This window comes from Leishmania major, chromosome 3, assembly GCF_000002725.2.
Source record: "Leishmania major strain Friedlin complete genome, chromosome 3".
In the NCBI taxonomy this organism is placed as follows: domain Eukaryota; phylum Euglenozoa; class Kinetoplastea; order Trypanosomatida; family Trypanosomatidae; genus Leishmania; species Leishmania major.
In genome coordinates, this window is record NC_004916.2 from 104,795 (window position 1) to 127,025 (window position 22,231).

Below are 22,231 nucleotides of genomic sequence, written 5' to 3' on the forward strand. Positions count from 1 at the left end.
CAACAACAGCCACGCGCTTGCCCTCTTCCCCACCACCACCTTGTCGCTGTCATGCGCGCGCTCTGTCACGAAGCCGCCATGTGCATGCATCCCCCTCTGGTCCGACAGCCCACCCCACAACTGCTACCCCCCCCCTGTGCCGTACATCGAAGAGACTACCTCTTGTACACACACACACACACACACACTCGAACGTGACCACGCAACGGATGCGAGAAACGTGTAAAAGGGATCTGAAGAAGTGCCGCATGAAGGCGGCCGCAAGAGCGAAGAGTGCGTGCCCATACGCATCCATGAAACGAGAGAGCGAGAGCACGCGTTGATGGCCCTGTCAGCGATACGAGGCAGTGCAGGGCCTCGCACGACACGCGAACGACGCCGTCGTTAGATACGTGCGGGTGCGTGTCTCCGTCTGTGCGCGCTGTTTCCCGTACTCGCTCATTATTCTTCTGCACGCAGACGCAGCTATGCAGTGTAGGCAGCGAGACGCGCGCGTGGGTGGCCGGGCGCTATACATGCATGAGGAGCGATGTCGATGAGCCGTTTCAACCCTCCCACACAACTGTCTCCCACCCACACACACGCACACGGCAGAAGCGCAGACCCGCCCTGGTGACGTACTCGCTTCCGTGAGCGTTGCTGCTGGTGTATCTTTCCCTGTCCCCTTCTCTCCCCCTCTCCCTCTCTCGTGCCTAGTCCGTCGTCTTTAACGCACCACACCACATCCCATCTCTCTCTCTCTCTCTCTCTGACTCACACACGTGGGGCCGCCTACACGCCAATAGCACCTGCACCTCTCTCTCTCTCTATACACACACACACAGCAGCAGCAGCAGCAGCAGCGGTGGCACTCAGAGTTGTGTGACGCATCTCGGGGGCTCATTGCCGTGCCTGCCGGTGGTCATCGCAGTTTAGCGTATTTGCCGGCTATCTCCCTCTGTGTGCCCCGAGCCACTCGACGAGCAGTGCTTCGAGACGCAACACATGCGCACGCACAAGAGAAGCGGGACAGCTTGAGCACGGATACGAAGACGACCCACGCAGGCACGCACGACAGGCCGCGAGGTGGGTGGACACGCGGACAACGACCATGACAAGGAGCAGCACCTCGACAGCCTTCTTCACCTTCACCAGCACGCAGAAGAACGAAGCGAGCACGAACACGTCGATCACGAGCTCCGAGGCATCGTGTGTGTGTGTGTGTGTGTGTGCCTCCGCAGACAAAGTCATCACAGACGCACGCAGAAGGGGGCACGACACAGCAGAGCCGCTGCACCCGCTTCACGCTCTCCACTCGGCCGTGCCAGCCACTCCTCTGCATCCCCCCTGCCTGTCCATCGTATCACTCTTGAGCAGACGCGCCCAGAGAGAAGCGGGAGGCAAAAGCAGAGAGCGCAGCGCCACGGGAGACAATCTCATCAGCACCCGTGCGCGCACATATACATACGTGCGTAGGCAAGCAAGCGCGCGCACACATCACGAGCACGGCGCTTGCCCAAACGGGCGAGAGAAGCACGAGTACGTTGAAGACAGCAAGCAAGCAACGAGAACGACGAACAGAAAGGAGGGCCGAGAGGTGCAGCACAACCTACACAGCCGACATCCGCCCCTCCTCTCCTTCGCAGCTCAACGCCTGAGGGCTCGTGTGCCTGCGTGCGTGTGTGCGGCAACTGTCCACGTTGGCCTCGTCCTCTTTCCTGCATTGGTGACGCCTTGTCTCGCTCCCGATACAGCATCCCGCACCAACACCAACGACCACAGCGGCGACGCCGCTAACCATCTCTCCTCTTCTCCCCCCCCTCCCCTCCCCTTTCTCTCTCTCCCCCCCCCACACACACACCTCTGTGGCAGAGAAGTTGTGTCTATATCGTTAACGGGGCTTTATGCTACAGCGTCTGTCCTCCTCCCCCCCCCCTCCCCCCCCGCTGCCCACTTCTTCCGTTGATGCTACCACTTTCCATTTTCTCTTCTGTCTTGTGCTAAACATTCTTCCCCCCCCCCCTTGTTTTCTGCTTGCCCGCGTGCGTGTGTGCGTGTACTGATTGCTCTGTTGCTGGTGTTTTCTCTTATATAAAAGCAGGCGAACGGCAGGCGTCCTCTCCGGTGCGTGTCGCTCTCTCGCGCTGCTGTGCGCGTCTTCGTTTCGGTTGGCGCACGCGTGCACGTGTGCATATATCTGGGGTTGTTTTCCCCTCTCGCTTAACCACGTACCCCTCCCCCCTCATCCCATACGTACCCCTTCCTCCTCCTCTTCTTGCCTTGTCTCCCTCTCCCTCTTCTCTTCGCTTCTTCGTCTCGCCCTTCCATCTCTCCCCACCCCCCCCGCACCTCCACACACCCCCCCCCGCACCTCCACACACCCCCCCCGCACCTCCACACACCTCGCTGCGCGTGCAGCGGAAGAAGCGTCCGTGAGGCGTCGGCGTCCCTTGGTACATAGCGAGAGAGGCATGCGTGCAGGGCGTACGCATAGACAACGCGCGCCCGGCCTTCGTTCTTTCGTCGTACCCTCCCCCCCTCCCCCCTCCTCCTCCCCTCTCCCTCCCTCGCCTCTTCCGTCGCCTTGTCAGGTTTCTCGCCGCTTGTGGCGAATACCGCCACCCACACGTGTCTGCCACACTCCACCAACACGGCACCCCCACCCCTCCGAAGCAGTAGCGTGCCACTGACATCAGCTCGCTCCGCCTCTCTTTTGTTCCTCGCTGCTCTCATCACTCCATTATTGTTGTTGTTGTTTTCGGAATCCTTGTTGGAGCGTGTACGTCTGCCGGCGTGCGTGTTGGGTGATATCGGGATTGGGCGTTGTTGCTTGGTCCGCAGTGTTGCACACACATACACGTATACATACACGGTGGTCTGGCCTCCTTTGCCATTCTCCTCCCTCCCTCCCCTGCTTCTCTTTCTTGCGTTGCTCGCACGCACAGGACAGCATAGAAGACGTTGTATCGTACTCCCTCGCACACTTACGCAACCCCCGCGCCGGCCCTCCCTGGCCTGCCTCGGCGTCTCGCTCCCCGCGTACAAGCGGCTGCACGTCAGCGAGACGAGCAACGAGGAGCAGTACGGAGCGAAGCGCGGAGGGAAGAGCACCAGAGAGAGAGGCGTGGCCAGACGAAGCAGCGCACACCACCACCACTACCGCAACAGCAGCAGCAGCAGCAGTCTGTGAGTGACGCGCTGAACTGCGTTCCTCCCATTGTTTCTTCGCTGTGTCGTGTGTGTGTGTGTGTGTGTGCGTGTGTGTCGCTCCCTTGCTGCCACCATGTTGGTTCACGTATCGGTCGTGCGGAACAGCACGCAAGAGAGCTGTGGCGCAGCTGTCGGCACCGACGGCAGTGTCGGCGGCAGCGGCTGCAGAAACAGCGGCATGGCCATCAGCGGTGGTGGTGACGCCTTGGAGGATGCCAGTGTGCCGTACCACCTCCCTGCATTGCCGTCACCACCCACAATAATCGAGGATGAGAATCGCCATGAAGACAGCAACCGCCCCGAGTGCTGCAATGAGCGGACTGGCAGCAGTACTGAAGCGGCAGAGAGCAGAGTGGGAGCGGTGCAGAGCAACAAGCGAGAAGGCTCTCCCTCACCAACGACACCCACGACACTGTCGCCATCGGTGGTGCGAGTGCGGCCGCGGGCCGACACGACGAGCGGCGTTCCCTCCAACCACACCCTCGGGGAGGGCTGCGTCACCACTCCGTGCGCCGTCCGTGCAAGGTCGCCGACCGGCGCAGCAGCTTCACCGGCTGCCGCGCACAGCTTCGGTGTCACTCCGCCATCTCTCTTTGCGGCAGGGTCTATGCCAGTCAGCTTCAGGGAGCGCACCTCGTCACCGCCGTTGAACACATTCACCGCCGAGGCAGGCGAGAGACTCGGCAGCATCGACAGCGGCACCATCAGCGCCGCGTCGAATTCTCGGCGACCAGAACTTCTTTGTAAGCAGGCCTCGTACGACGCTCAGCAGCTGACGGCGTCCTCGGATTCGGTGCCGGCTTCTGGGTCGCAGCACACGCCTGCCGCGGCAGCAACGCCGCAAGGTACAGAACCACACTCCATTCCCGTGGATGCCACGGCGTCGCTGTCGTGTGGGATGCACTCGTGCAGCCTCGACGAGCTAGCCCTCGGCCCCGATGTCGCCACGCCCACCGCGGTCGGTTCGGCAGCCATGCCTACCTCGGAAGCCGCCACCGCCAAGCAAAACTTCACGTTGGCGGCATGGACACCGTTGCGCGTGAGTGAGCAAGCACCTCGACCCAATGCTTGCGGATCACCCCTGCATGGCTGGTCCTCCTCCGTCAGCAGCGCCAGCACTCCAGTCTCCGACTCGGCTCGTTTTAGAGAGGAACCTCGCCCCGCTTCGCCGGTGACGATGGTGCCCTTGCTCGCCGCCACGCTACCTTTGGCCAGCACCGCGATCGCAGTCACGTCTGCTGAGCCGCCCCGCTCGCTTGGCGCGCTGCCTCTGTCAAGCGCATCCAGGCCGTCACCCTCGCCTCCACCAGCAGTGCCATCACCGTCCTCGTCGGCGCCCACGCTCGCCTTTGCGTCCCCGACGCACCCTCGATGTCCGCAAGCACCGCCACCCCCACCGTCACCGTCACCGCCAACACCTCCACAGCAGCAGCAGCAGCAGCAGCAGCAGCAGATGCCTTCGCCTGTCAGGATGACCTCGTTGGTGCACGTTTCGGAAGGTGAGGAGATGTGTGAGGATCTGGGCAAGGACTTGCTGTCCTCGAACGGCGACCTCCATACACCACTCGGCGGCCCCGAGAAGGGCAACGCCGGCTTCTCCACGGCGTTGTGCGTCTCCTTGCTTAGCGGATGCTGCGGCGGTAACGGCAGCCTCAGCCCCATCGTCAGTCTGGAAGCGGCGGGACTGACCGCTCGGCCAAACACCCCCATCTTGCAGCCCAGCCCAGGTCCTCAGTCAAGGTCGCAGCTGCTCGAATCGTCTTTCCTCACTGCTGGCACCCCGTCGACACAGCCGATAGGGCGACCGCTGGTCCCACTGCCGCCGATTCTCAGCACCGGTGCCGCGGCGAGCTCCTCCTCACCCTTATCGCTGCTCCTCCCGCCGTCTGCCGTGTCCGGCAGCTTCCTCAGCGGCAGCGGCCACATCAATAGCGGCGGTGTAGCCGGCGGCGGCGGCGGCGGCACTGGTGCGGGAGGCGCTGGTGGCTTTCGGTCACCCTTGGCGTTCCGCTATCCCTTCACCTCCGTGCTCACGCCGCAAGCGCACCACCAGCAGACCCACCACAACCACCATTCGACTGCGGTGTCCCCTCACCCCTGCCTCTTCCACCGTCATGCATCTGTGCGGCCTACAACACCACTGCAGCTGCCGCCACCGCAGTCTCCAGCACTGCAGCATGGATTCAGTCCTCCCCCCAGCTTCCATCAGCAACAGCAGAAGCAGAGGCCTCTCGACCCCTCCACGCCGCGCACGTCGATGATGTCCATTGCTTCTTCATCGTCCCTCTACTCCGGGTCTTTACCGCCCCTGCTCGCCTTGGGCGACCCCGGCCCCGCGCCAGGGAGCAGCTCTCTCCCGGCCTCGTCGTTGACGTTCATGCAAGGCGGCGGCGTGGCTGTGGCAACGGCCATGTCGCCAGCATCTGCACACCACACTGCCAGTGAGCCGCTGGCAGCTGCGCGCCGCGCCCCTCGCGTGCACTCCCCACTTCTGCTGCCGCCGTCCGCGGCAATGCCATCCTTTACATCCCCATCCTTCGGCACTGTTCCGTGGAGCAGCACATCTTCGCCCGGCGGGGCGGGGCGGACGCGTCAGTCTTCACTGGTGCTCTTGTCCAGCACCCCTGGCTTCCCTAGTACGCCTTGCCTGGCGCCAGGCCAAGCCGCATCGAGTCTGACGTCAGCGCCGACGACCTCAGCCGTGGTGGCGCACAAGGAAGCGGATCGGGGGGATGCCTGGAGTGCCAACGCGGCAGGTAGCGGCGCGATAGCGTTGCGTGACGGCCCTCAGTCGCGAGATCAGCAACAGCAACAGCAGCAGCAGCATCACTCCCACCACCGCCTGCACGCTGTGAACCACCTTTCAGGGAGAAGGGTGGCGGCCCAACCAGTAGTGTGTCCGCAGGCATGGCGTGTGCTTGAAGTCTCTGGCGACAGCAGCTGCAGCGTTGACAACAGCAGAGATCGCGCCGCCGAGTGGTGCAGTGGGGACGGGCAGCAACGCCTGAGCATCGCGTCCCCCGCAAACTCGGCAACGGCGCGGCAGCCACACGAATGCGAGGTGCCACGTGGCGTTGCGGAGGCGTTGAGGTCACCTGAAATGAGTCGCGAAGGCGACGACAGCGAGGCGACTAAGCATCTCTGGGACAACGAGACCAATGATGCCAGCAATGGCGACGGCGACAACCTGGAAGAAGAGGTGGTTGCCTCCGAGGATGAGCGCGAGGCGTCATTGCCGATGTACAGGTGTCGCCGAGGCAAAAACAGCGTCGCTGTACGCGACACAACACCCGCAGCACCACCAGCTCGCCCGCCGCGAGCCATATCGCTGCACAGCCGAAGCGGCGACAGCTCCCACCCACTCGAACACATCGAAGAGGCGCCAGAGGAGGCGCTGGCTGTGGAGCGCGGCTTCAGCACCTCCAGCATCCTCGCCCCCACCCCTCCGCGTACCCCCGGTCGAGCATCGAGCAGCAGCGCGACAGCCACGACGGTCACCCACGAGCGCCACTTTTGGGTTTCCTCCCTCGCATCCTTCAGTCACGGAAAGCAAAGTGCTGCGGCTGCTGCGGCACCGTCTTGCCGGGCACCGCCAACAGCGTACACGCCGACCCGCTCTCCCTTTTCCGTGGCCCCTGGCTGTAGATGGGCGCGTGGCAGTGGTGCCGCTGCCCGGCTCACCGACCGTCTCTCCGTGTCCTCCGCGTCGTTTGCGTCTCCAATGTCACCCAGCTACCGCAAGACGTCCGGGAGGGCGGTGAATAGTCGAAGCAACAGCAGTCTCGGCGGTCGCTGTCGTGAAGCACCGATGCGAAGAGGCGCCCGGAGTCAGCGCGCGAGCTCCGTTACAATCATCGGGGTAGCCGAGGATGAGTCCGTGCCGATTTCAGTACGCGGCACCACCTCACCGAGACCGGGCTCCACAGCGGCGGGTGCAGCACGACGGAGAGCGGCCTCGGTCAGTACGCGTTCGGCACACGTACAAGCAACGCCAACGTCTCCCGCGGCGGTCTCGCCACTGGCCGAGCTTCTGCTGTCGCCGCTGTCACGTGGCACCGACAGCGGTGCGCACTACCGATTGAACGCTAGTTGTAACGGAGACATGCCCACCCCGGACATGGCAGCAGCGGCCGCCGCTGCCGTGCAGCGCCTACACCGAAAGCGTCCTAACCCCATACCGCCGCTCTCGACGGCGCCAGCATCGTCACCGAAAGCGAGTGCTGCTACGCAGTTGCATGCAGGCGCTGTGGAGGCCGAGCGTGACGCGTCAGCGCGAGCGGAAGCCAGCCTGCAACAGCAGAGGCGGGAACGCGACGTCATCAAGGCAGCAGTGGCGGCCGCCACCACGGAGACGGAAGAGCTCTCCGATCCGTTGCCGCAGCGTAGGAGCAATGAATCAAGTCGTTCGCTTCACCGCACGCCATCGTCCGTCGCCCGCGCAGTGGCCGTGGCGCTGCGCCGTCCGTGGCTCTCTGAAGACTCCGCTGGCGGCGGCGTGCCTCTCCACAACCCGTTCCCGTGCATACCCAGTCTGCTTGTGAGCTCCACGCGTCCGTCATGGACGGCCGCCGTGGATCCGGCAACGGTCGCCGACCCGGGCGAACCCAGCGCGAAGCCTTCGCAATGCATTCAAGAGGGTGAGGCAACAGAAGCGGGCGCCGCTGCTGTCACGCAACTGCGCACATCGGTGGTGTCGACAGAGGTGTCGGTGGTCGATGATGCTGCGGCTGACGGCACGCCTGAAGTTCTCCGGCAGCAGCGAGCTGAGCGAGAGCAACCGCCGTCTCCCGAGGAACAACAAGCGCGGCCAGGTGGGTGCTTCAAGTATCCTAGCAGCAGCCCGAACTTCGGCGTCGCTCTTACTGCCGCATCCACGGCCGTTTTAGCAGCACCGCAGTCGCCATCGGCCAAGGCGGCGGTATCCGCCACAACCCCGGCAAGCCGGCGCCGCTACAACCGCGTGGACTCCTCGCCCCCGCCCATCCCGTTAGCGACGTCACTGATTGGGACGGCGGTGACTGGCGTGAGTTGGCTGAGCAGCAGAAACGAAAAATGAGGAAGGCGCGTCCGATCAGGCGAAGCACGAGCTTCTCTTGCGTGTGCATGTGACCGTGTGCGTGCGTGCTTAGTGGGGGGAGGGGGGCTGTAAGGATCTCCTCTACCCGTACCGTCGTGGCGTCTGCAATCCACACATCAGCACACACACACACACTCCCTTCCCCCCCCCTTCCGCTCTCGCCCTCACGCGTACGCCCCACCACGCCCACGTACGCAGCGGAGTCAAGAAGGCGTTTCACCCCACAATTGGAGGCCTTTGGGCAAGTTTTGTGTGTGCGCGTGTGTGTGTGTGTGTGTGTGTGTGTGTCCATGTATGCCTCTGCTGTAAATGAGGGCCATGCATCCCCCCCCCCTTTTTTCCCCACATCTCCTCTGCGTATCCTCGCCGAGGAAGCTTCTTCTTTCCCGCGCTGGTGATCGCTGGTGCGCGCATGTATGCACGTGCGCGTCATGAAGACGGTTTTGCTCGTTACGTATTCTCTGTGTCTTGCCTGCACCTGCCCGTGTCAATGGAGAGTGCAGTTTGTGTGCGTGTGGGTGGGGGAGGGGGAGGGGGCGGGTGCGACGTGGCCCTTTCTTCCGCAGCGGGTCAAAGTCGGCGCCGTCGCGTTCACAGCCGGCCCTCTTGGGTTTGCTCGTGGAATCCATGCAGGTGCACGTGTATGTGTATTACATCCACTATGCAGATAAATAGCATATATGTATATGTATATATAGATAGATAGATAGATATATAGGCATCGATGTATGTTTATGTATTGTGTGTCTCTCTTCCAACAGCGAAAACACCGCGTTTACCCTACCCCCACCCACCACCCACTCATGTCTTTCGCCTTCTCCCTCATCTTGCACTCTGTCCAAACACTTCCCACCCAACTCCCCTCCCTCCCTCCCTCCCTCCCCTCTTACGATTAGCATTTTCTAAAAGCATCCTACGACATGACGTGTGTATGTTGTCGTTGTTGTTGTTGTCGTTGTTGTTGTCGTTGTTGTTGTTGTTGTTGTCGTTGTTGTTGTTGTCGTTGTTGTTGTTTGGATTGCTTCTTCCGTCTCCTCCCTTGCCTTTCCGTTTATGGCCACTCTGCGTGCGGTGTGGGCGGTGTGGGGACCTGCTTAGTCCTTCCATCGCGTGTGGGCCTCCCCATCTTCTTCCCTCCTTCCACAAAGCCATGTGTGCTGAGCCTCCTTCTCCCCAGCCTCTTACACGCTCCGCACCTTCCCTTTCGTTTTCGTTTTTGTTGCTGGTGTTTTCTCTCCTGGCTTGTTCTGTCTTCCGCTGCACTCTCATCACTGCAGCGGCAGCACACACGCACACCACACACACACGTGCGCGCCGGTTTCTCTTGCGATGGCTTCGTGTGTGTGTGTGTGTGTGTGTGTGTGTGTGTGTGTGTGTGTGCGGGTGTGTGTATGGGTGGGTGGGTGGTTGGGTGTGTGCTGTCAACGCTCTTATCTGGGCTTCGTCCTTCGGTTTTTCACTCTTTGTTCTTTTATCACCTCCCAACCCCTCCCATTATCATCATCATGCCTCACCACCCTTCTTCCATCATCATCACGCGTCTTTATCGCTCCCCCAGCCATGTCTCTCCCTGTCCTAAATTCCTTTCTTTCCGCCTTCACGTTTGGTACTCCGTCACGTGCGTGCGTGTGTGCGTGTGTTGTTGTTGTGTACGGCTGTGTGTTGGTTTATCGTCTCCACCCCCTCATCTGTCCTGAGGTTCCCTCCCCTCCACTTCCCCCCCCTCCTCCTCTGTCGCCTGGCACTCGCGTGCCACTATGACGCAGGCCGTCAGCGCCGGTGCTGCCTTCTCGTTTTCGCTCTTACGTTGCTCGCTGTGTTGATATGCGTGTGCCCATACGCGGTTGTGAGCGTCGTTGGCGAGGAAACGTGTGCGGCGGGTTTTTTCGCACGTGTCCTCGCCAACTCCGTCCACCTCGCCTGTGCGTTGTATGGTGCTCCCTCTTCAGCCCGAAGACCGTTTTACGTGTTCTGGCTGTTGCCGCCCGGATGCACTGTCTCCGTCCCGTCCTCGTCCCTCGAGGAGACCCACCCACCCCCCTTCCCCCTCCGCCTCACAAACCTCGATCACTCGCGCCCCGGATGATCCGGCCATTTACACGCGCCTGTCTCGTGTCTTTCCGATTTTGCGTTGCATGCTAGTAGCATCCTTCTTGCATATATATGTAGAGAAAGAGCGAGAGATCGGTATTCCTTCTGTCTTCCCTTCGTCTTCCACCTCTGAGGCGTCGTGCGCACCGTCTTGTGCCTTGTGCTGTGCGCCCCTACTGCCTCCTTTCGTTAGATGGTGTTGTGTGTGTGTGTGTGTGTGTACTCTTTTCTTTCGAGGGCACACACCTGTTGCGCTGAGGTTCTGACTATCTGTCAGCGTGGGCAAGCTCACACGCACGCATCTCTCTCTCTCTCCTCCATCTTTTCGTGCATGGAATAAAATCGAAGCGACCACCCGGTACTGCAGAGCCGCACGCGCATGAGGCAGCACAGCACTCAGCTCAACCGCCCCCCCCCCTCCCTCCCTCCCTCCCTCCCTCCCTCTCTCCCTACCCAAACACCGCAGCAGGATGCCGGCCCCCTTTTCTTCAGAAAACGGAGGGGTGGAGGGGCGGACTCTTCACGAGATGCTTTCTCCTCTCTCCCCAACTGTCTAACCTGTTGTTTTGCGTGGAGAACGTGTGCCGTTGTCTTGGCGGCAGTGGTGCGTGATGGTGGCGCTGATTATTCTCTTTCTTGCTGGGGGAACCACGTTGGGAGTCGGCGCTTCACCCGACCACCACTACCGCCAACACCCTGCAGCCTCTACCACCGGTCCGCGTCTCCGGCTGTCCTCCGTCGTTGATGCTGGTGCTCACGCTCTTCCTTTATTATTTTGTTTTCGTCCTCAAGGGTTTCCGTCGGTATCTTCTTCGTCGCTTCTGCTTCAACGACTCCCCGCCCCACCCGCCGCGCCCCTTCGTGCGAGCGCTCCAAAGGGGAGGGGGAGGGGGAGGGGGCAGCTCAACGTGTACGCAGACCCGCCCGGAGAGCGCCTCTCTTTCCATGTTTGCGCACATATAGAAACGCATGCAGACACATCTACGTACACACACAGACACACACACACACACACAAGCGCAGCCTTCGATGCGCCTCCCGCTCTCCGGCCCCCTCTCCCTTCACCGTCCACGCCCTCACGTCGCTACCATTTCCCTCTCTCCCTCTCTCTCGCTCTCTCTCTCTCTCTCTCTCTTTGCCTGAGCGGGCCCACCCGCTCTCTGGGGGCACGGCTCAGCCAAGAACAGCAGCAGCAGCAACACAACCACAAGCGCAAACACTATACCCGCGCCTCTCTTGACTTCGTGCGCCCGCCGTTCTCCAGCAGACCCGCACGTTCTCCCTCGTTCTCTGTTGGCTTCTGCGTACCCGCGTACCTGCCTGCCTCTCCCTCTCCCTCTCGCTCTCTCTCTCTCTCTCGGTGTGTGTGCGCTGTAACGCTGTAACGCATCAACCCATAGAAGACGGACGGCTCTTCGAAATCTGGCGCGGCTCACACCCGCACAAGGGCGCACTGGCCTGAAACACATCGCACTCGCCGAATAAGACAGCCGCCCATGCCGGACAAGGTCGGCATCTTCGTGGAGGCCGATGTGGCTAACCCGAACGAGCCGGCAACGCACGCGAGCACCACCGCGGCTGCCAGCACAAAAACCGCGGACAAGGGCACCAAGATGGTGCGGCGCCGCTGCGGCCGGCCGCGCAAGGTGGTCGTATACTACTTTGACTCTGATGCTGAGAATGATGAAGGGGTCGCGGATGCGGTCGAGAACGACTCCATCACCTCTCAAGGTGAGGAGTTAACGTCGCTCCGCCGCTGCGGACCCCAGAACTCGCCGGAGCACGAGTGCTGCTGCTCGCACTGCGGCCACCGGCGCGCGCCGGCGCAGAAGCGAATTTCCCCCGAGAACCCGCGCATCGGCTCACCGACGCCGCTCGGCTTCTTTGCCTTCGGTATGACAACGCTTCTCTACAACGTGCACAACGCGAATATCTGCCGGCTGAACATGGCCACGATGGGCCTCATCCTGATCTTTGGCGGCCTGACCCAGTTCGTGTGTGGCTTCTTCGAGCTCATCAACAGGAACACGCTCGGCTGCACCATTTCTACGACGTACGGTGCGTTCTGGGGGGCAACGGCGGTTCTCTTTCTGTGGCCGGAGAGCAGCTACGTGGAAAGGGGCGATAACAACTACATGGGCGGCTTCTTTCTCCTGTGGTTCGTCTTCGCCAGCTCGCTGTTCGCCTCGTCCTTCCGCTCCCCCTTCACATGCATGGCGCTCCTATTCCTCGTGCCGCTGAACTTCCTGCTGCAGAGCATCGGCTTCTTCTTGAATAGCAACACCGTCGCGCACGTCGCCGGGTACTTGGGCATCATCATCGGGGCGTTGGCGACGTACCTTGGCATGGCCTTCACCCTCCGTGATGTGTACGGCCGCTCGATGCTGCCTATTCTGTTTCAGAAAAGGATGCGCTACGTCGAGTGGTAGTCGTTGGCCCGGGCCACTCGGCAACGAAAAAGGAGGCCGTTCGAGTGAGAGAGAGAGAGACACACACACACCACACACACATACACACATGCGATGGTGGTGCATCGAGGAGGAACGAAGGCGAAGCGATGGACGCCGTGAACGCCATCGCGCGATGGCCCCGAGACGACACCACACACTCTTACCTCCACCCTCTCTGTACGCGTGAGCAACTGCGTGCCTGCGCCATTCGTGAGGAGGAAGAGGAGGATGACTGCTGCGCCTCCTCCCCGCACCCCTCTCCCTGTCTGTGTCTGTGTCTATCTTATCCACGTGTTCCTGCTTGTTGTTGTTCTCTTTCTGTTTTTCACTCGCTCGTCTTCCTGCGATTGGACCACCTTTCCGAGGATCCTCCCCTTGCGTGTGATCGCGCCCGCTGACGCTGCTGTTCTCACGGTGATGAGTGTTTTGGCAGCGACGCGCGTCGCATCGGCATTGCAGCGACGACGACAACGAAAGCGGAGCCCCCCCCCCTTCTCTTCCCCCCCCCCTCTCCTCCCCCCCCCATTAAGTACCAACGAATAAAAGCAGCGAAGGAGAACACGCGCACACACATACACATCTATCTAGATAGATATAGATGTGTATGTGTATGTGTGTGTGTGTATATACCTGCTTCCATCTTCGCGGTTGTTGTGGATGTCCTCATGGGCGGCCCCTCCCGCCCCCCCCCCTCGACCATCTCCTGTGCCCTCTCTCGTAGGCAGCACAGGCATGTTTGCTTTCTTTCTTTCCGTGAGGGAGCACGATGCTGTGATTCGACGTAACCGTAACCGTGCTCCACTGTCTTGCTTCCCCCTGATCCACCCACACCGGCCTTTTCTTCCGACGCCTCCCCTATGAGGCGGGGGAGGGGGAGACGTGTGCGCCACACCTACGACTCCCCCTTCCCCTCTACACACGCACACGGCACGACGCGAGCCATACATATATATGTATATATGTAGCCTGAAAAGAGGCGATGTTCATGTGTGCTCCCGGTGACGCTGTGACGGCGGTGCGGCTCGCTTCCCTGTCTTTTGTTTTCGCGTGTGTGTTCGACATAGCCTCGTCCACGCTGCCGTGGCTCGGCGAGCGTGTTGCCTAACGCATGCACGCCTATGTGTGTGTGTGTTTGTGTCTCCCCTCCCCCTTGTTGATTCTCCCATCCGCTTGGTTTCGGTGTATGCCCCGCGAGCGCATCTCTCTCTCTCTCTCTCTCTCTCTCGATTCTTGGCTGTGTTAAGTGGTGAGGCTGACGGCTGCCAATGGGGATCGTCTGCGGTGGGGATGGGGGTGTCCATGCGCTACGACCTCATCAAGGACGACGTCTCCGCCGCTCCTGTCGCTCTCCCAACCATTCGCTCGGCGCGCATGGGCATGTTTTTGTTTTGGCAGAGCGAGGGGCAACAGGGGAGGCGTTGCACGTTAGTGTTCAGGGTGTCGTGCACCAGCCTCTCATCCACACCCTTGCTTTCTCTCTTGCTCGATGTGTGTGTCTGCGGGCACAGCGTGTTCGGTGTTGTCGTATGGTGCTCTCCTTGTTTTGTTGCGGTGGGTACGTGGATGTGGTGGGAATGTGGTGGGCGCTTGGGTTTCGTTCTCGACGTCGAATTTGTGCCTCACGCGCAAGCGCTCTCTCTACCCCCTCTCTCACGCATCCTCATCACCGTCTCTTTCCCTGTGATTTTTTTTTTCGTCTTTGTGCATGTGTGTGTGCATGTGTGTGTGCATGTGTGTGTGTGTGTGTGTGTGTGCATGTGTGTGTGTGTGCATGTGTGTGTGTATGTGTGTGTGTGTGCGTGCGGGCAAGCCTTCTCGCGGTCCATGGAATGCGCGCGCAGCGGCACTATGGCACGCAGGAGCCTATCTTATGCACGGCTGCGTTGGCACGGCATGTCGCCTGAGTGTCCCCGCGTGTGCCGTGCGCTGTCCTTGTGGTAGCGACAATACGAAGAAGAGCTTGGCTTCGTTCCCTGCCCACACCCACGCCATCGCTGACCTTCTCTCACTCGCACAAGCACAGAAAACGAGAGCAGATTGGGTGGGTTCGCACAATCCTTTTGGAGGGGCGGAGGGGGAGAAGGATCGACTCGCCGCGTCGCCGACGCATCCCTCCATCCGCCCTCATCCCGCGTGTTCTTCATCTTCTTGGTTATTGTTCGGTAGCCAGCAAGCCCTGCAGCACTCTGGTCTCTCTCTCTCTCTGATACCTCCGCAGCATCCTCCCTCGATGGCTGTCGCGGTGATGAAGTTCGCGTGGTGCACTCCACATGCAGGCATCAGCCCCCACTCACACACCACCACCACCACCTCCTCTTCCTCCTTTGAGCACGTGCTCAGTTTTTAGCGCAGACACTCTGGCGTCGCTGCCATGTGTGTGCATGGCGATGACGTACTCAGCAGTGATGCCGAGTTTCCCCTCGCTCTCTCCCTCTTGCCGTCTGCATCTTTTCGGGAGGAGCAGCGACAACGTGAAGAGCATACATACACAAACACATATATGTATGCATGTATATCTTGCCAACGCTCCCTCTCGGTGCTCTTGTGCCAACTTCAAGCAACCCCCGCTGTGTTACGCCGAGGTACTACGCGGATATACAACCCACAAACATGTCTGGCGCACAGACGGTGTTGGCCGCTACCACCTAGCCCCCTTCCTTCCTCAGAAGAGGGCGCGCGCCCGCGCTGCTCGCTGCATGCGCCCTGTCTCCTCTCCATGGGCATCTTGCAACCGCCCTCTCCCATCTCCTCGAAATTTTCATTTTCCTGTATGTGTGTGGGTGTGGGTCACGCTATACTCGTGATGTTTCACCCACCGCACACGCACACCAACGTATGACGCACACGTCCACGACCACGGCAGCGCTCACGCTCCCTCGCTCTCTCTCTCTCTGTTTAGTTCCGTTTATCAACCGCAACGCTCTCAGCTCTCGCGCCCCTCCCTCGCCTGCAAGCACACGCGTACATCCGCCTCCCTTTCCAGTTTTTTTTTCAGGGTCACCAAGCACGTCCACACAGCCACGTTATGTCCACCGGGCACGTAGAAGCTTCTGGGAGCCCTCTGCAGCCGCTGATGAAGGGCCCGCGGCCTCCGAGCAACGATGAACGTCCCCATGGCGTATTCAAGAGCACTGATGGCATCGCATCCAACGTGAATGATGACCTTCGCGCTCGACGCAGCCGCGCCAGCTACGACTACCTCGTCGGAGCCAGCGACGGCCGGAGTCTGGGCAACACCAGCAACAACTTCGTCTACCACTCCAACCGGAAGCCGACGGGGGGCAGGAGCTTGGAATATCTTGACGGGGACCAGAACCGCATCTCGAATGTCGCCCAAAACCTTGGCGACCATCACGACGACCCGCACTGCTTCGACTCCGACAGCGATAGTGGCGAGTGCCTCCTCGATCACCAGATCCGACTGCTGGAAGCGAAGAAATCGGCTGCGAGCTCGCGCAAGTGCGCGAACCCGGGCCCGGTCGGCCTGCTCGGCTTTGGCCTCTCGACGATCCTGCTGAACCTGCACAACACCGGGAACTTTCCGCTGTCGACGGTGATCGTCGCCATGGGCATCTGCCTCGGCGGAGGTGCGCAGTTTATCGCGGGTATGCTCGAGTGGGTGCGCGGTAACACCTTCGCGTACGTCGCCTTCACCTCGTACGGTACCTTCTGGCTGTCCCTCGTGTGCGTCTGGATGCTGCCAAACACAGCCGCCGGCACCTCCAACCTCGTGGCTCCAGCGAGCGAGTACTTTGTAGGCGTGTACCTCTTCTTGTGGGGCATCTTCTCCTTCGTCATGCTTTTGTGCACTATCCGCATGAACCTCGCCATCTTTCTCGTGTTCCTTACCGTGACGCTGCTCTTCCTGATGCTCGGCTGCAGCAGCATGGCGAACAGCGCGATAGGGCTGCGTGCGGCTGGCTACGAGGGCATCATCTGCGGCTCCCTCGCCCTCTACCTCGCCTTTGCCGAGATTCTGAACGAGATGTGGGACCGCACAGTCCTGCCGGTGATCCCGATGACGCAGGCGCTCGGCTGGTTCGGCACCTTAAAGGGCTACAAGGCAACGCAGCTGGATAAGAGGAATAGGTCAACGCGCAACGCCTCTCAGCAGTCGGAAAGGGGAGTGAGGAGGTAATAACGGACATGTGCACACACGGGAGAAGAAGGGGTGAGCTCGGGCAGAAGTGTTGTGCCTCTGCCGCTTCCCCTCTCGCTCTCTCCCGCGTCCCCCCTCCCCCAACCCCCCCGTTCTCCGGTCTTCGTGCGTGCGGCACGGTCTGGAGTCGGAGGGGGCTCGGTTTGGGTTGGGGTTCGGGGCATGCGCGCGCGGGGCGAGGGGGTGATGTTATCGTTATATCGGCGTCAGCCCCGCCCCTCCAGCGGCGCCGCCCTAGTGTCAGGTGTGTGTTCGTGGTGCGGTGCTGTGGTGGTGCTTAATGCGACTGAGGATGCAGACGGGCCTCTTTCGACTGTCGGCTTCCTTTCTTTCCGTTCTTCGGCTGTGTTTCGCCCTCGCGCACGTGGGTCCTTCCCGATCATCATCGTCACCATCACCATCACCACTCACCACACACACGCACACGCATCATACGCCACCCACTTCCCCCCCCCTTCTCACCTCTATCGACAGGCTCTTGGTGTTGCCTGCTCTTCCTCCTCTCGGGCTTCCGGTTTTGTAGTGGTCGCCATTTTCTGTGGAGTCGCTCGCTCTCTCTCTCTCTCTCTCGCTCTGGTGTAGTCCTCCGTTGCACACGTGAAGAGTGATGCACCCTGTGATAGAGGGGACGCGCTGTGAGAAGAACATTAGCGGCAAACGTGGAGAAGGCCTGGATAGCTGGGGGTGGATGGGGTTGATGTGCTGCTGCGGCGGTCCTCCATTTTATGTCTTGTAGCTCCACGTGGCACGATACTGCCGTTCCTTTGGGGTTATTCCCTTTCTTCCGCTGCCTGCATTGCTATCGTCGGCGTTGTTGCTCGATTTGTGCCGTCACCACACTCACCCCACCACCGGCACCCTTGCCACCCTTCTCCATCTTCTGTTGTCCTGGCTCATCTCCCCTCCCCTCTCTTTCCACGCAGACGTGAGCGTGTGTGTGTGTATGTGTATTTTGATTTTTTTCTTTTTCTCTCTCTGCAAGCGATCACACACACACACACACACACACGCACGCACACGAACGCAGCAGCGGCAGCGCGGTTTCGTCGTTAGTTTGTGTTGCTTCCCTCGTGTGAGTGCGTGCGTTCGCTCTTCTTCTTTACTTTTCCTTTTTTCAGTTTTCCCTCCTGCGAGGCCCTCACATCCCCCCCCCTCCTCCTCCTCCTCTGCCTGTCTCTGTCCCCAATGTGGTGGTGCTCGTGTGCGTGCAGAGAAAGTGCCTCACACGCAAGTCGCTCGAACACGCGTCTATCCGCACGCCCTCTCTCTCTCCCTGATCCCCCCCCCTTCTTCTTCACCACGGTTGCGCGTACTCGGGAAGTGTCGCCCTTCTCCGTCCGTGTGTGCATGTGCGTCTGTGACGTGGGCTCATGCACATGCTCGTGTGTGAGGTCGTCGTGGCTGCGTTTCCTCAATGTAGTATCTCCTCCTCCTCCCCCCCCCCACACACACGCACAGGTGTGTACGCGTTTTGTTGTTCTCTCCCTGCCACGGCTTGTTTGCATTCAAAACGGTGTGCCTTGTGGCACTCTGTCTTCCTAATAAACGCGCACACACGTCTATCTATATCTGGCCCCCTCCCTTCCCCCTTGTCTGCCTCTGTCTTGTCGGTGCTGCGGCGGCTCTCCTCTCCCTTCCTCTGCTCCTCTCTGTCAAGCACCGGCAAGGCATGATGTGCCCATGTGCGACGCACGACGGCGATAGAGAACCCGCACACACACACACACACACACACGCCCTCTGGGGGACACTTCTTTTGCCGCTTGTACCCGGAGAGGAGGCATGACGGGGAGAGAGGGGGGGAGGGAGGAGGGTCTACCGATGTGTGTGTGGATGCGCCCGCGCCCCCTGCCCCCTCCCCCCTCTTCGCTTCGCCTCGTTCTCTGACTCGCCTCTGCGTTTTGTCTGTGCATGTTGGATGTCGTTGTTGTTTTCTTTTCTCCGCCTTCCTCACTCCCCTCACTCTGCTTGTCTCAGCGTCATCGGGAAGAGCGAACCCAACACATCCACATTCATACATACACACATACATGCACACACCGAACTAGCCAGCTCCTCCCCCTCCCCCTCCCCCTCCCCCTCCCCCTCCCCCTCCTCCTCCCCCTCCTCCTCCTCCTCCCCATCCTTCCAAGCCCCCGTACACGCTGTGTGGGCTCATCCACATCTCGTATCAGCGCCTTCTTCTATGCGTGTGCATGTGTGTGTGTGTGCATGTGTGTGTGTGTGCATGTGCATGTGTGTGTGCATGTGTGTGTGTGTGCATGTGCATGTGTGTGTGCATGTGCATGTGTGTGTGCATGTGTGTGTGTGTGCATGTGCATGTGTGTGTGCATGTGTGCATGTGCATGTGTGTGTGCATGTGTGCATGTGCATGTGTGTGTGCATGTGTGTGTGCATGTGTGTGTGTGTGCATGTGTGTGTGCATGTGTGTGTGCGTGTGCATGTGCATGTGAGAGAGAGAGAGAGACGCGCGTCACACAGGCGAAGGGATTGACAAGAACGGAAAACGAAATTTTCGATTTGGGGGGGGGGTGCATCTCTCTTCTTTTGGTTGGCCTGCTATCAATGACGGTGGTGGTGGCGGCGGCGTCTGCCTCCGCCCCCCCCCCCTTTTTTTTCTTGTTCTTCATGGCGACTGCACGTGTGGACTTGCTCCCTTGAGCACAGGTTGATCTTTCCTTGCTCACCATGCTTGTGTGTCTATTATCTTCCCCTCCCCTCCCCTCCCCACCCCACCCACCAACCCACTCCCACTCCCTCGCTCTCTCTCCGTTTTCATTTTTTGCTCGGCTTTCTTACGTCCTCGTGCATCCGCAATGGCACCCATATCAATCGTCGACGTACAGCCGGCAATGATGCCCGCAACAGCAACAGCCGCAACGCGTGCTGGAGCTCAACGGTGCCCCTCCCCCCCCCTTCCACCTCTTCTCGCATGCCCTTGTGTTTGAGGCGGCGGCGAGCTGCACCCCCTTGAACGCTCCTCTCCCACACCCTACCCGAGAGCGGTGCGGCGGGGCAAGCGTGTGGGCCCCCTTTTTTCCTTGCGTGAACGCGGACGCTGCACCGCCCCGCCAAAGACCCGCGCACGCAGCAAGCGGCGCGCGCCGTTCAGCATGCGCGGGTCTCCCATGCTCTCGCTCCCTCACGTACTTGCCCCGGATCCTTTCTCTCCCCTTCTTTTTTCGTTTCGCCTCCGCCGGCGGCGCCCCCCCTCCCTCCCTCCCTCCCTCCCTCCCTCACACACCTCATCACCCGCGCCACATCCATCACGTGGAAGGCCGCTGCACTTTCCTTCCAACACTACACACGCGTGCACGGTGGCACGCCCTCGCCCTTTCCCTCTCACACTTTCGCTTCCTCCCGGCCCTCTGCGAGCACCCCCTCCCCTCCCCTCCCCCACACACACACCGCCCCACACCCCAAACACTGTTCCCCAACTCACGCGACCGTCTTTCTCTCGCGCACACGGGTCACAACCATGTCGCAAGTCAAGCATCTGCAGCGAGGCGCAGAGGCGAGACGGCCTGCTCTGTGAAGGCACTACCACCCTCGTAGTCAAGCACGAGAGCAACACCGACTGCATGCGTAGCAACCTTTGCACTCGACGCAGCCGCGCCAGCTACGACTACCTCGTCGGAGCCAGCGACGGCCGGAGTCTGGGCAACACCAGCAACAACTTCGTCTACCACTCCAACCGGAAGCCGACGGGGGGCAGGAGCTTGGAATATCTTGACGGGGACCAGAACCGCATCTCGAATGTCGCCCAAAACCTTGGCGACCATCACGACGACCCGCACTGCTTCGACTCCGACAGCGATAGTGGCGAGTGCCTCCTCGATCACCAGATCCGACTGCTGGAAGCGAAGAAATCGGCTGCGAGCTCGCGCAAGTGCGCGAACCCGGGCCCGGTCGGCCTGCTCGGCTTTGGCCTCTCGACGATCCTGCTGAACCTGCACAACACCGGGAACTTTCCGCTGTCGACGGTGATCGTCGCCATGGGCATCTGCCTCGGCGGAGGTGCGCAAGCCCTCCACTGCTGTAGGTTTCCTTCCCTCCTCTCTTCCGCTTTATCGTTGTTCTCTGTAGACACACACACACACACACACACACTCCCACTGATGCACCTGCTCCTCTCCTGCACTCTGGAGTCGACTCAGATCGCACCCGCACCCGAAATAAGTGGTCTCTCTTCGCCCATTCTCTCTCTGCGTGTCGACCCTGCTTCGCGCCCCGCAGACACGCGCACGTGTTCGTGCCGAAAGCAACGCAGGCATTCATGCCTGCACGCCGCTGTGCATGTCCGCATGCGCGTGTGCGTGTCCTCGCCGCGCGGTGAGGGTCAAGCGTGGCGAAGTACAAACGAAGCGTGCATCAACGTCGTCGACGTCACCACGTCGCTTCTTGGTTTTTCGTTGTGTGCAAAACCCGCTTCCAGCCCCACTCACCCACCCCACCCCCTCCCACATGTGAAAAAAAGAGCAATGCAACGCGCAGAGGTGGCCCGCTGGTGTGGTGCGCGGCAAGGCCATTGTGTGCGCGTCATTGATGGTGGGCGTGTGTCTGTGGAAGGAGAGGCGGTAAGTCTGGCGTTAGCCCGCCGACTGATGTCGCTCGCTCTTCTCTGCCGCCGCTATCCCCCACCCCATGCGGAGATGTCCAACACATACGGCTACACACGCCCAAACGCAGGCATGTGTGTGTGTGTGTGCGCGCGCGGGCATTTAGGTACGTATGTGTGCTGTGGTCTGCTTGCCTCCTCCTCCTCCTCCCTCATCTTTCTCTCTCTCTCCCCTCGCTTGTCTGTGTCTGGTGCCCCGCCCCCATCCCCCTCCCTCTACCGCCCCAAAACCCGTGTCCGTTGCTCACGACTGGACGACATTGAACCTCTACCCCCTGATTTGGGCATACCGGCGTGCATTTTCGTTGTTGGCCTGTTTCCTCTCGCCTGCCCTCCCTCCGTCGGCATCATTTCAGCTGCCGCGCATCCGGAGCTCTCTGCGTCCCTGCCTCTCCTCTGAAGCTTTGGTTTTCTGTCGTCTCCCTCTCTCTCTCTTTCTTTCCCTCTCTCTTCCCTCCTCCCTCTTCCTCCAGTGATCCTCTCTCACACGACCTGCCGTGCTGCACCAGCTTGCGGACGTTGTCTTCTGTTTTGGTTTCTTCCCGTCGCCCTTCTGCAGCTCGATTGTTTCTGCGTGCGTGCATGAGCAGTGCGCAACACGCTTGGCTTCAGAGCACATCCACGTGATTCAACGCCTGCCTCCCTCT

The 22,231-nt window shown here is 60.7% G+C and overlaps 4 protein-coding genes across 4 annotated transcripts; all 4 read left to right on the forward strand.

Annotated features, from left to right (window-relative positions):
- Positions 1 to 3,262: 3,262 nt before the first annotated feature.
- Positions 3,263 to 8,245, forward strand: LMJF_03_0360 (hypothetical protein; the record flags this gene model as incomplete). Its single annotated transcript, XM_003721664.1, has 1 exon — positions 3,263 to 8,245. The coding sequence occupies one exon, from the start codon at positions 3,263 to 3,265 to the stop codon at positions 8,243 to 8,245; it is 4,983 nt and encodes a 1,660-aa protein (XP_003721712.1).
- Positions 8,246 to 11,853: 3,608 nt separating this feature from the next.
- Positions 11,854 to 12,786, forward strand: LMJF_03_0370 (conserved hypothetical protein; the record flags this gene model as incomplete). Its single annotated transcript, XM_003721665.1, has 1 exon — positions 11,854 to 12,786. One exon carries the CDS (start codon positions 11,854 to 11,856, stop codon positions 12,784 to 12,786), a length of 933 nt encoding a protein of 310 aa, XP_003721713.1.
- Positions 12,787 to 15,832: 3,046 nt separating this feature from the next.
- On the forward strand, positions 15,833 to 16,945 carry LMJF_03_0380 (conserved hypothetical protein; the record flags this gene model as incomplete). The annotated part of the gene is made up of 1 exon (XM_003721666.1): positions 15,833 to 16,945. The coding sequence occupies one exon, from the start codon at positions 15,833 to 15,835 to the stop codon at positions 16,943 to 16,945; it is 1,113 nt and encodes a 370-aa protein (XP_003721714.1).
- Positions 16,946 to 20,547: 3,602 nt separating this feature from the next.
- Positions 20,548 to 21,984, forward strand: LMJF_03_0390 (conserved hypothetical protein; the record flags this gene model as incomplete). The annotated part of the gene is made up of 1 exon (XM_003721667.1): positions 20,548 to 21,984. The coding sequence occupies one exon, from the start codon at positions 20,548 to 20,550 to the stop codon at positions 21,982 to 21,984; it is 1,437 nt and encodes a 478-aa protein (XP_003721715.1).
- Between the last annotated feature and the right edge of the window lie 247 nt (positions 21,985 to 22,231).